Source organism: Bombina bombina, chromosome 4 (assembly GCF_027579735.1).
Source record: "Bombina bombina isolate aBomBom1 chromosome 4, aBomBom1.pri, whole genome shotgun sequence".
In the NCBI taxonomy this organism is placed as follows: Eukaryota; Metazoa; Chordata; class Amphibia; order Anura; family Bombinatoridae; genus Bombina; species Bombina bombina.
Genome location: NC_069502.1, coordinates 1,164,590,702 through 1,164,605,068, shown reverse-complemented (window position 1 = coordinate 1,164,605,068; position 14,367 = coordinate 1,164,590,702). Strand labels below are relative to the sequence as shown.

The 14,367-nt window shown below is 37.6% G+C and overlaps 1 protein-coding gene across 1 annotated transcript in view; it reads left to right on the top strand.

Moving 5' to 3' along the window:
- The window catches only part of CDC42BPA (CDC42 binding protein kinase alpha), a 643,466-nt gene that overhangs the window by 578,340 nt on the left and 50,759 nt on the right, over window positions 1-14,367 (top strand). Inside the window, exons 29-30 of the mRNA XM_053712628.1 lie at window positions 2,959-3,021; window positions 3,487-4,080. Of these exons, the coding sequence (XP_053568603.1) occupies window positions 2,959-3,021; window positions 3,487-4,080 (657 nt within the window). The remainder of the gene's footprint in view (window positions 1-2,958; window positions 3,022-3,486; window positions 4,081-14,367) is intronic.

Sequence of the window (14,367 nt, the reverse complement as noted above, 5' to 3'; positions counted from 1 at the left end):
GGGGTCATTATCATGTTGGAATACTGCCCTGCGGCGCAGTCTCCGAAGGGAGGGGATCATGCTCTGCTTTAGTATGACACAGTACATGTTGGCATTCATGGTTCCCTCAATGAACTGTAGCTTCACAGTGCAGGCAGCACTCATGGAGGCCCAGACCATGACACTCCCACCACCATGCTTGACTGTAGGCAAGGCACACTTGTCTTTGTACTCCTCACCTGGTTGCCTCCACACACGCTTGACACCTGAACCAAATACGTTTATCTTAGTCTCATCAGACCACAGGACATGGTTCCAGTAATCCATGTCCTTAGTCTGCTTGTCTTCTGCAAACTGTTTGCGGGCTTTCTTGTGCATCATCTTTACAAGAGGCTTCCTTCTGGGACGACAGCCATGCTGACCAATTTGATGCAGTGTGCGGCATATGGTCTGAGAACTGACAGGCTGACCCCCCACCCCTTCAACCTCTGCAGCAATGCAGGCAGCACTCATGCGTCTATTTCCCAAAGACAACCTCTGGATAGGACGCTGAGCATGTGCACTCAACTTCTTTGGTCAACCATGGCGAGGCCTGTTCTGATTGGAACTGCTGTATGGTCTTGCCCACCGTGCTACAGCTCACTTTCAGGGTCTTGGCAATCTTCTTATAGCCAAGGCCATCTTTATGTAGAGCAACAATTCTTTTTTTTAGATCCTCAGTTCTTTGCCATAAGGTGCCATGTTGAACTTCCAGTGACCAGTATGAGAGTGTGTGAGAGTGATAACTCCAAATTTAACACACCTGCTCCCCATTCACACCTGAGACCTTGTAACACTTACGAGTCACATGACACCGCGGATGGAAAATGGCTAATTGGGCCCAATTTGGACATTTCCACTTAGGGGCGTACTCACTTGTTGCCAACGGTTTAGACATTAATGGCTGTGTGTTAAGTTATTTTGAGGGGACAGCAAATATACTTTCATTATTTATTTTGTCCCCTTTTCCTGTAATTCCATTCTGATATTGTGAGCTTTTCAGTTCCTGTTAGAAATAGAAGTGCAGATCACTTTTGAGCCATTGGCTGCACACTCTAGTTGGCCACAGAAAACAAGGTAACCTAAGTTACAACATGGCAGCTCCCATTGTTTTATAGACATTAAAACTTCACACTTATTTTGTCAATATTTAAAAAGCTAATGAAACTTTAAAAATACATATACAGTACTTGTTATATACATGTTATCTTAGACTAATTTTTTCTTTGAATGTATCATTCCATCTAGCATTTATTTAGTGATTAATCCCCTTTAACTGACCCTTTTACAAACTACATAGTGCTTTGATTACATGGCAGCTTTCTATTGGTCTGTTGAGGGTGACCTTGAATATCAGGCTTGCTGCCTTTGTACTTGCATACAGTAATTTATGTATGAACAGTGAAATAGGGTTCTTATTTACATAAATACACGGTCCTGTTCAGAAGCAGAAACAATGTGTGCTGTTGAAGTCTCCTAACTTATCTCAGTGTGCAAACAAGCTGGGTAGATTTTTTTTAGCTGGGGTTTTGTAGACAACCTAACAGCCATACAGATATGGATATGGCAGGGTTAATGAGCACAAGTGAGCACTTTATTTAAAAATAAAAAAGAAGAAAAGAACTGTTTACATAGGTTTTGTATATAAAAGCTTCATAATATTTTTTTAATAACAGTTAATAAATAGTTGCAAATGTTTATATATCATCCTTGGTGTACCAGACAATTAGGTCCAGATTAAAAGTGGAGCGCTAAATATCGCTTTGATGAAAGCGATATTTGTGCTCCTCTGTGTAATACCAGCGCACGATAATGTGCGCTGGTATTACAAGTTTTCAGCAATGCGTTCGCATTGCTGGGAAGCATTGCGCTCATGAGAGGGCACTTCCATAGGCTGCTATGGGAGCCTCATTCTGATGCCATCATACACGGCATCAGAACTCGCGCAGCGCAGGTGGTAAGTAGCGGAGCTATGGGCTGCGTGTTAAATAAATATGTATATGATTATTATGTATATACACATATTAACACATAAGCACATACATATACTGTATATTTACTGGGAACACACAGTTCCCATTGACCGCAATGTAAAGGCCCTTTTCAGTGCCGTTTTTTTTCTAACACCCCACACCCACCAACTTTACCCCCAAAATACTGCCTAGTGCAGTAATTTTATAAAAAAAATAAAGATGCTGCCATCTTTATTTTTTAATAAAATACACTACACAGTATTTTGGTTAATTTGGGGCATATTTATAAAATTAATCATAGGTCTGACCTCTGGTTAATTTTATAAGCACTAATTGCTACTGCGAGCTCGCGGGAGCAATAACCAGCCACTTGTAATGGCTGATTAATTATTGCCCCTTTGTGGGCGCGCAATAATGTAGTGCTCCACTTGTAATCTAGCCCTAAGTTTATATTAAATGCATTTAAATCTGTTGGTGATACAAGTTCTCTTTCCTTCCTAACAAACTTAAATAAAAAACATAATAAAAACCATAGTACTTTAATGGATAGAGCATAACTTTCTAATTTACTTCTTTTCATTTTTCTTTGTTCACTTTGTATCTTTTGTTGAAAAGCAGGGCAGTAAGCTTAGGAGCCTGGCCTTTTCTTGAGCACTATATGGCAGCAGTTTTGCAAGATTGTTATCCATTTGCAAGAGCACTATTTCCTGCTATATAGTGCTCCAGATGCCTACCTAGGTTTCTCTTCAATACAGAATATCATGGGAAGTTTGATAATAGAAGTAAATTGGAAACGTTTTTAAATGTTATGCTCTGTCTGAGTCACAAAAGAACATTTTTGCTTTTCATATCCCTTTAATGTCTTGAAACTTATTTTTAAATCTTTATTACAGAACGATAACCGTACTTAGTGCTTAATAACAGAGCCATTCTGATTCTAAGTGATGTGTACTTTTTTATAATGCAGATCATGAAAGAATAGCTCTGGGCAATGAAGAAGGACTTTTTGTTGTTCATGTCACCAAGGACGGTAAGAAATGGGATGAATTTTGCTTTTGCTAAGGAAAAAAAAACTAAATGTACATTTTTGTATTTAATTCAACATTTTATCCAATGTAAAATATAATTTTAAGAAATAATGCAATGCCTGCTATATTTTGCCTTATATTCCATTTACTAATTTCTTTGTACAAACCTGAAAAGATGTGGTTTGACTGTTGTATATCTTGTAAAGATGCTTAACAGGTGTTGCTAAATGGATCTTATGGATACCAAAAGGCCTGTATAGAAATAGAAGTACCACTATTATTAAATAATCTGATTTTTTTATGGGAAAAGTGATTTTTGAAAGAAAATGGTATATCTAGGGAAAAAAATGAAAGATCACTTTACCTATTGACATTTTTTTTTTTTGTTGTTAAAGATTTAGTGAAAACTTTATTTATAATTCTGTGTTGTATAATTTATAGTAATTCTGTCTTTTATTTGTTCATAGAAATTATTCGGGTTGGGGATAACAAGAAGGTTCATCAGGTGGAGCTGATACCGAACGAACAGCTTATAGCTGTAATTTCAGGGAGAAACCGCCATGTTCGACTCTACCCCATGGCCTCTTTAGACGGGAGAGAGACTGAGTTTTTTAAGTTGGCTGAGACAAAGGGCTGTCAGGGTATCGCGTCTGGCCAGATTCGCCACGGAGCCTTAACTTGTCTGTGTGTGTCAATGAAGAGGCAGGTACTCTGCTATGAACTGAACCAGAGCAAGACACGCCATAAAAAAATCAAAGAGATACAAGTTCCTGGGAATGTCCAGTGGATGTCCATTTTTAATGAGCGCTTATGTGTTGGTTACCAATCAGGATTTATTAGGTATCCTTTGCACGCTGAAGGTAGCCCGTATAGCCTTCTCCATTCCGATGACCACACACTGTCTTTCATTACGCAACAACCCACGGACGCCATTTGTGCAGTTGAAATCTCAAATAAGGAATATCTGCTGTGTTTTAGCAGCGTTGGGGTTTATGTCGATTGCCAAGGGCGAAGGTCGCGCCAACAAGAACTAATGTGGCCTGCAGTTCCAACCGCATGCTGTAAGTGATGTTACATAACCGTTAAAAACAATAGAAAAAATATATTTAAAAATAAAAAAAGAAAGCATTATTAAGGTGCTAATATATTCTTACTGAGACAAGAAAATATTTTATTCATTTGTATGTTAAAGTTTTGTATTTTCCTTTCTTAAAGGGACAGTCAAGTTCAAAATAAACTTTCATGATTCAGATAGGGCATGTAGTTTTAAACAACTTTCCAATTTACTTTCATCACCAATTTTGCTTTGTTCTCTTGGTATTCTTAATTGAAAGCTAAACCTAGGAGATTCATATGCTAATTTCTTAGGCCTTGAAGACTGCTTCTTATATGAATGCATTTTGACGGTTTTTCACCACTAGAGGGCATTAGGTCATGTGTGTCATATAGATAACACTGTGCTCACGCAGGTGAAGTTACCTAGGGGTAAGCACTGAGGCTAAAATGCAATTCTGTCGAAAGAACTGAAATAAGGAGGCAGTTTGCAGAGACTTAGATACAAGGGCCTCTATTTATGAAAGGTCTGGCGGACCTGATCCAACAGTGTGGATCAGGTCCGCAAGACCTCGCTGAATGCGGAGAGCAATACGCTCTCCGTATTCAGCATTGCACCAGCAGCTCACAAGAGCTGCTGATGCAACGCCGCCCCCTGCTGACTCGCGGCCAATCGGCCGCAGCAGGGGGGTGTCAATCACCCCGATCGTATTCGATCGGGTTGAATTGTGGCGATTCCTGTCCGCCTGCTCAGAGCAGGCGTACAGGGTTATGGTGCAGCGGTCTAACTGGTGTTTCTGGCGAGCCTGAAGACTCGCTTAAAATACGGGCCATCAAGCTCCATACGGAGCTTGATAGATAGGCCCCAAGGTATCTACAGAGGTAAAAAGTGTATTAATATAACTGTGTTGGTTATGCAAATCTGGGGTATGGGTAATAAAGGGATTATCTATCTTTTTAAAAAGCAAAAATTCTGGTGTTGACTGTCCCTTTAAGTGTACATGGAACGTTAAAATGTTTGTTTGTAAATTTCCACCCCTTTTTAGTCTCACGGAAGAGGTTGTAGTAATTTTTTTGTGCAAAAGAGGAGTTTTGTAATGTTCGTTTAATAGGAGAAAAGTTACATTTCTTGAAACCAGATGCAAATTACTAATAGAAAATGTTATTTCCTTAAAGTAGTTGTAAACTTTAATGAATGAAAGTCCAGTATCAAAAAATTATCTTGAAAACAGGGGCACTTTAATTAATTTAAGTTTACAAAGACGCTTATATTTTAAAATACTGACCTTTGCGTTATGGTAAACAGACCGTCGATCTTCTGCCACATCTCCTTCTGTATTGAGCAGATTAATGACTAATACAGCTTCCTCCAATCATTGCGTGCCCCCTTTGGCATCCAGCTTGTGGGGCACGCAACTATTGGAGGAAGCTGGATACCTCATCGATATGCTAAATACAGTAGGAGATGCGGGTGGAGGATCGGTGGTATGTGTACCATAACACAATGGTAAGTATTTTAAAAAATAAGCGTCCTTGTAAACTTTAATGAATTAAAGTGCCCCTGTTTTTAAAATTATTTTTTGATACTGGGCTTTAAAGGGACATTATACACTCATGTTTTCTTTGCATAAATGTTTTGTAGATGATACATTTATATAGCCTATACAGTTTTTTGTTTTTTAATAAAGGGACACTATACCCAAACATTTTCTTTCATGATTAAGGTAGAGAATATAATTTTAAACAACTTTCCAATTTACTTCTATTACCTAATTTGCTTTATTCTTTAGATATACTTTAATGAAGAAATAGCAATGCACACAGTGAACCAATCACAGGAGGCATCTATGTGCAGCTACCAATCAGCAGCTACTAAGCATATCTAGATATGCTTTTCAGCAAAGAATATCAAGAGAATGAAGCAAAATAGATAATAGAAGTAAATTAGAAAGTTGTTTATAATTGTATGCTCTTTCTAAATCATGAAAGAAAAAATTTGGGTTTCATGTCCCTTTAAATGTATAGTTTTGCTTATTTTTAAATAACATTGCTCTGGTTTTCAGACTCCTAACCAAGCACCAAAGTTTTATGAGAATACCGTCAGCTACCTTCTCCAGCTTGTTAATGTTTGTATAAAGGGTCTTTTCATATGCAAAAGACGGGGGAGGGGAGGTGGGTCTTATTTCCCACTTGCAGTGGGCTTTCCAGCTACCTTTTAAACAGAGCTAAACTGAGAGCTTCTAAGTAAGTTTTTAAACAGTTTTATACTGGATTTTTATATCAGTATCTGTGCATCTTATTCTTTATAGAAGTGTCTATTACATGCAGTTATATGAAAATGAGTGTATACTGTCCCTTTAATTCATTAAAGTTTACTATCACTTTAAGAGAAAAGTCACTAACAAAGTGAGATTAAAAAAAAAGTGCAAAAAGGAAACGCTGTAATGTGTTAGAGCATCTTATTATTGTGTGGTTATTTGCATATAAATGTGTGTTTAAGCCCTGCAAAAGGTTTGTCAACTCCAGGTCAGCAGTACTCTACTGGGCGCTAGATGAGCACAACCAGTGAGCCAGTGACAAGAGGCATATGTCACAAATCATCATCTAGCTCCCAGTAGTGCGCTGTTGCTTCTGAGCCTACCTAGCTATGTTTTTCAACAAATGATACCAAAAGAACAAAGTCAATTTGATCAAAGAAGTAAATAAAAAAACTCTTAAAATGCTATATCTGAATCATGAAAGTTTAATTTTAACGTCTGTCCCTTTAAAGGTGCAGTAAACACCTTGTAATTACAAGATATTTTTGTTGTGGTGCTATAAAATAACACATCAGCCAAGTCTTAACATTTTCAAGACAAATTAACATTATTTTTACTACAATTATTTTTAAATAGACCAACTCCACCCACCTTATTTGGAGGATCTAATCTGGGCTTTAGTCTGCAGACAACAAGGCTTGGAATTGTTTCCCAGTTGTTATTTGATAAAGCTAATTAGGGTTTGTTATGTAGTAGAGTTAGCCTTGAGAAGGCAGCAGGTGCATTCCATGTTCTAAGAATTAGAAATTGCTCAATTTTCAGAGCTAAATTACATGAAAAGGTAGCAAAATGAATAATGAAAAATATCTTGCAAAGTTGTTTTATTACACTAAACATTTTATATACAAATTTCAAGATGTTTACTGTCCCTTTAAGTACATGACTTAATACTTACATTGTACACCTACAAACCCACTAGGATCTAATCAGAATTAGTAGAATCCAAATCAGAAACTGTGAGAGGCCTATTGCATCACATGGCCAGCTTGATTCAGAAATCTAGGGAGCTTAATTCTTAATATGCTTGCTAAAAGTTATACAGTCTTGATGTCATTACTAGACACAGTAGTGTATTTCAAGCAGAACAACACGTTGGAGATAAAGTATATCTATTCAATCTATTATAGTATATCCATTGTCTGAGAAATAAAACTGTAATAATTAAGTACTGGCACACAAAAACCTATAACTGTTGAAACGCATCTTATTTTTATTACTTAGAGATGGTTTTCTACACTGCAGCACTGAACTCACCACTTATTACAATCAGCTCGCTAATAGAGCTCCCTATACTATCCATTAAAAGTATAGGGTTAACTAAAAAAACCTTTGGGATGCGTTAAGATGTTCTGGTTAATTTTTAACCATCCACTTGTAACGCCAGATTATGCGTTACTCATAGTTTGACACTGAGCGCAAGATAATACACACTGCGCTATCGATTGCACTACATTTCTAATATAGCCCTTTATGCGGAGTAACATTTTAAGTTTATTGTTCTTTAAATTGTTTTGTTTTAATTGATTACACTTTAATGGTAGGTTATTTTATAAGTGAAGCTGTCGGTTTCATCATGATTATCCGTGTTAGAAGCAGTAAGTGTTTTATAAATCATTAGTCAAGTGAACCTTTTCCTGTGGAAGTCAGGGGTAGGGGGGATATGTTGGGCAGAGTTTTGGTTGATCAGTCCACATGGGACAGAGAAATGTACCATGAGAAAGACTTACATGCTGCTGTACGTAATATCCACAGGTTTTGCAGTAAGGAACTGCAAGTGATGACACAAAACAAGAGACATTGTAATTAAAAAAATACAGGTTCTAATCCACTAGAGCAGGTCATCTGTGCATTACTGACCATAGATTTCTATGGGCTCCATTTAAGAAGCTGCAAATGCAGCTTTGGGGCGCCTTTGTCTGCAGGTTTGCATGCATTGCTTCTTAACCTACTACACCAAATGTTCCTTAATCTACTACACCAAATGTTCCTTAATCTACTACACCAAATGTTCCTTAATCTACTACACCAAATGTTCCTTAATCTACTACACCAAATGTTCCTTAACCTACTACACCAAATGTTCCTTAACCTACTACACCAAATGTTCCTTAATCTACTACACCAAATGTTCCTTAACCTACTACACCAAATGTTCCTTAATCTACTACACCAAATGTTCCTTAACCTACTACACCAAATGTTCCTTAATCTACTACACCAAATGTTCCTTAACCTACTACACCAAATGTTCCTTAATCTACTACACCAAATGTTCCTTAATCTACTACACCAAATGTTCCTTAATCTACTACACCAAATGTTCCTTAATCTACTACACCAAATGTTCCTTAATCTACTACACCAAATGTTCCTTAATCTACTACACCAAATGTTCCTTAATCTACTACACCAAATGTTCCTTAATCTACTACACCAAATGTTCCTTAATCTACTACACCAAATGTTCCTTAATCTACTACACCAAATGTTCCTTAACCTACTACACCAAATGTTCCTTAATCTACTACACCAAATGTTCCTTAATCTACTACACCAAATGTTCCTTAATCTACTACACCAAATGTTCCTTAACCTACTACAGCAAATGTTCCTTAATCTACTACACCAAATGTTCCTTAATCTACTACACCAAATGTTCCTTAATCTACTACACCAAATGTTCCTTAATCTACTACACCAAATGTTCCTTAATCTACTACACCAACTCTAAAATGACATTTGTCAATCCCCCGGATACTCCTGCTAGTGCGCGCAAACAGGGGCTGTGCAAATATAAATGCGGGCGGAGGTGGAAATGTCCTCCCCTGTCTGTCCGGCCCTTGTTAAATGTACCAACAAAACTCTAACAAAAGGGTTAAAACACATAGGTTAATTCCCACAATGCTTGCAGCCCTCGAGCAGAACAGGGCCAGTGAGCTAGTTCAGAGGTTAAACACATAGGCCTCCATTTATCAATCTACGTTTGAATAAGGTTTTCACAAAGAGAACCTGTCTGAATGACTTCAGAGTAGCTGTGGCTGCTGGAATAGGTTGTCCCCTGCTGTCATGCAGCCAGTTGCGCAAGAGCAGGGCTTGTCATCCCGGACAAATCAGTTGTGTGAGGGCCACAACCTCTGAGGTTGTGGACACATTAAGAAGCATAGGTTGCACAACCAGTTCTTCTAAACCTTTGGTTGCAGGATCACATGAGCAAGTCTGCACCAAAATGACCCCAAAGCTGGATAAACAGATTCATAAATGGGGACATAGGGCCACATTACAAGTCATGTTCACTTGATAACACACAAGTGCAACAATAATAAAAGTTGTTAGTTAAACTATTTAACCAAACTATTTTACCCACCGGATGTATAAATAGCACACTCTTCTTTCAATGGGAATCAGTAGTAGTGCATGCATTGTGCTTGTATTACATTTAACACTTGTGAAAACCAGTTATTAACTTATGATTGCTTGCTATGGTGCTTATAGAAGGTGTACAGCAAAGAACTAAACTAACAATTCCACTACTTGAGCATAACATTTGCACTCGAGCATTATTCAACATGAATTTTAGTTCAGGCACTATATGAAAAAAATACGTGGACACCTAAATGAGCTTGTTGGACATCCCATGTTAAAACTATGGTCATTAATGTGAAGTCGTTCCCCCCCCCTTTGCAGCTGTAAAAGTCACCACTTTGGAGTGTGTCTGTGCGAATTTGTGGCCATTCAGACCAAAAAAAAACATTTGTGAGGTCAGGCACTGATGCTGGAGAAGGTTTGGCTCACAATTGCCATTCTAATTCATCCCAAGGGTGTTTAATGGGGTGGAGGTCAGGGCTTTGTGCAGGCCACTCAAGTTCCTCCACATCCAATTGTCTAAAATGTCTTTGTATCGTGTAACATTAAGATGTCTTCACTGGAGCTAAGGGGCCTAGCCCAAACCCTAAAAACAGTCCTAGACCATTATCCCTCCTCAACCAAACTTTACAGTAGTTACTATGCATTCCAGTAGGTAGAGATCTCCTGGCATCCGCCACACCCACATTCTTCCATTAGACTGCCAGATAGTGAAGCATGATTCATCACTCCAGAGAACACATTTCCACAACTCTGGAGTTTAGCGAAAGCGTGTTTTACAACACTTCAGCCCTCTCTTGACATTGCGCATTTTGACGTTGCTTAGCCGTGGAAACGCATTTCATGAAGCTATAGATGCCCAGTTATTGTACTAATTCAGAGGCAGTTTGGACTGTTGTGAGTGATGCAACAGATGATAGGCGATTTTTACGCGCTGCACACTTCAGCATTTGGGCCCCTGTTCTGTGAGTTGCTTGGTCTACCATTTTTAGCTGGGCTCTTGCTCCTAAAGGCTTCCACTTCACAATAATAGCACTTAACCGGGGCAGATCTAGTAGGGTAGATATGTCATGAACTGACAAAGGTGGCATCCTATGAAAGTGCCGCATTTAAAGTCTATGAGTTCCATGTATGAAGCAGCAGAAGCTGCTCCGGAGCCCTTGCGGGACAGGTTCTCACATGTAAGCCTGCTTCCCACAATGTAAGAAGCAGCGGTCATTAGACTGCTGCTTCTTACATTCTTCGCCACCTCAGCTCTCGGTGATTGACAGTCCCTTCTCTCTCATGAGTGAAGAGGTAGGCATTACACACTCAGCAGAGTGTTGTGTAATGCAGCATATGGGCCAGCGGGCAAACAGATTTGCTGCCCATATGGCGGCGAAGGCGCGCGGACAGCTTCTCAAGTTTAGAAGCTGTCCGCACACCTTTTGATACATGAGGGCCCATTTCTTCAGTATGACTTCTTGTACTGCCATTGCTTGTCTGCAGAGATTTCAGACTGAGGCACCTGAACTCAATAAGTAGTAGGGGTGTGCACATAACTGTGATAGTGTATATGTTAATAGTTTAGCTACTACTAGTTGTACTATAAATATTAACCATGAAATTCTAATACCAATACAAAAATACTGTAAGTGGTATGGTTTAACAATATTTTCACTCACCCCATATCAATTCCATTTTTGCACTCAACTTGTAACCTGGCCCATAATTAGCTAATGTCAGTAATGCAAATAAATGTACTTAAAGGGACAGTAAAGTCAAAATTAAACTTTCATGATTCAGATAGGGCATGCAATTTTAAATAACTTTCCAATTTACTTTTATCATCAAATTTGCTTTGTTCCCTTAGTGGTATTTTTGAAAAGCTAAACCTAGGTAGGCTCAATCTGATTTCTAAACTGTTGAAAACCGCCTCTTAGCTCAGAACATTTTGAAAGTTTTTCACAGTTAGACAGTACTAGTTCATGTGTGTCATATAGATAACATTTTGCTCACTCCCGTGGAGTTATTTAGGAGTCTTCACTGATTGGCTGCACTGCATGTCTGTCAAAAGCACTTAGATAAGGGGGCAGTCTGCAGAGGCTTAGATACAAGTTAATCACAGAGGTAAAACATATATTAATATAACTGTTGGTTATGCAAAACTGGGGAATGGGTAATAAAGGGATTATCTATCTTTTTAAATAATAAAAATTCTGGTGTAGACTGTCCCTTTAAAACAGTAACTTTTGCATTACCATGTCACTTTAAGATGCTGTCCTGATGGAACAGTTTTAGATAGGGCTATATATCTCATAGCGCAGATTCCTTGATAGAATGACTGTAGGTGCTTTTATGGGACCCTGTATAATTGCACCAGTAAAACAAACTCTTGGAGACTAATTATCTAATCCTCTCCACTCTGGCGAGATGATATAATAGGTCTCGCTAGTACTCTGAGGTTCCTCAAAGACTTTTGAAAAGCCAATATTTTTTATTTCTTGAGAGTTGTTTATCTCTCTATACAGAGTTCAGGTTGTGAAGAAGAGATACCTAAATTGCAAAATAATGCTCAAAAAAGCCGGGTGTGTTTGATTTAAATCAAATTAATTTAACTCACTAGTCAGTAAGACTCGATTTATATCCGTTTTCTACATAAAGACTAATTCTTGCTGGTTGTTATAACATTAATATTTACAACCAGATGAAGGTTTCATTTTTAGAATAATATTTTTTATACCAGTTTTGCAGTTTTATCAGAAAATTACTGATTTGGTTATATACCTTTAGAAATACATAGATAATTATTGAATTATTGTGAGGTGTCTCCAGTTTAATAGGTTAATCATTCATATTTGGACAACTTTTCAGATGTTCTTTTTGTTGGAAGGAGACAAATAATCATCACCTTAAAGGGACATTGAACCCAAATTTTTTTCTTTTGTGATTCAGATAGAGTATGCAATTTTAAGCAACTTTCTAATTTACTCCTATTAGCAAATTTTCTTCATTATCTTGGTATCTTTATTTGAAAAGCAAGAATGCAAGTTCAGATGCCGGCCCATTTTTGGTGAATAACCTGGGTTGTCCTTGCTGATTGGACAGCACCAATAAACAAGTGCTGTCCAGTGTTCGGAACCAACAATCGTCTGACTCCTTAGCTTAGATGCCTTCTTTTTCAAATAAAGATAGCATGAGAAAGAAGAAAAAATGATAATAGGAGTAAATTAGAAAGTTGCTTAAAATTGCATGTTCTATCTGAATCACGAAAGAAAAAAATTGGGTTCAGTGTCCCTTTAAATGGATAAATTAATTAATTTATAATTAATTTAATTAAATTGAACTTTCATGGACAGAGAGTTACATTTTAAACAACTTTCCCATTACTTCTATTATCTTATTTGCTTTGTTCTCTTGAAATTGTTTGTTGAAAAGTATACCTAGGTAGTCCCAGGTACAGAAATGGGCTAGTGGGAGCTAGCTGCTGATTGGTGGCTGCACATATATGCTTTTGTCATTAGCTCACCTGATTCATTCAGCTGGCTCCCAGTAGTGCATTGCTCCTCCTTCAACAAAGGATATAAAGATTAGGAAGAAAAGTTGGTAATAGAAGTAAATTGGAAAGTTGTTTTAAATGGAATGCTCTATCACAATCATGAAAGAAAAAGTTTGGGTTCATTTCCCTTTAAAGGGACAGTAAAGTTAAAATTAAACTATCATGATTCAGACAGAACATGCAATTTACTTGTTATATGTTGATTTGTTCTTTTGGTATCCTTTCTTGAAAACCATATGTACATATCCTCAGCAAGTATGTACATATGTATATACTGTCCACTCTTGCACATGCTCAGTAGGTGCTTTTGCCTCAGAAGGTGTGCATGTAAGTGTCCATATAAGTGTCCATATGAGTGTCCATATAAGTGTGCATATGAGTGTCCATATAAGTGTGCATATGAGTGTCCATATAAGTGTCCATATGAGTGTGCATATAAGTGTCCATATGAGTGTGCATATAAGTGTCCATATGAGTGTGCATAGAAGTGTCCATATAAGTGTGCATAGAAGTGTGCATATAGTGTCCATATAAGTGTCCATATAAGTGTGCATATGAGTGTCCATATAAATGTCCATATAAGTGTGCATATAAGTGTCCATATAAGTGTCCATATAAGTGTGCATATGAGTGTCCATATAAGTGTGCATATGAGTGTCCATATAAATGTCCATATAAGTGTCCATATAAGTGTCCATATAAGTGTCCATATAAGTGTGCATATGAGTGTCCATATAAATGTCCATATAAGTGTGCATATAAGTGTCCATATAAGTGTCCATATAAGTGGGCATATAAGTGTCCATATAAGTGTGCATATAAGTGTCCATATAAATGGGCATATAAGTGTCCATATAAGTGTGCATATAAGAAGAGAGTGCGCATTTTTTTAATAGCATGCTCTATCTAAATCATGAAAGTATGATTTTCAATTTACTGTCCCTTTTAAGAGGTAAAGGGTTGATTCTCTGCTTACATAGATTTGAAGAGTAAAATGGTATTAAGGTCTTTTTCTCATCGCTGTATGTTTATTTTATAACATTTTATGTAATCTCTGCAGACACAAATTCACAGCT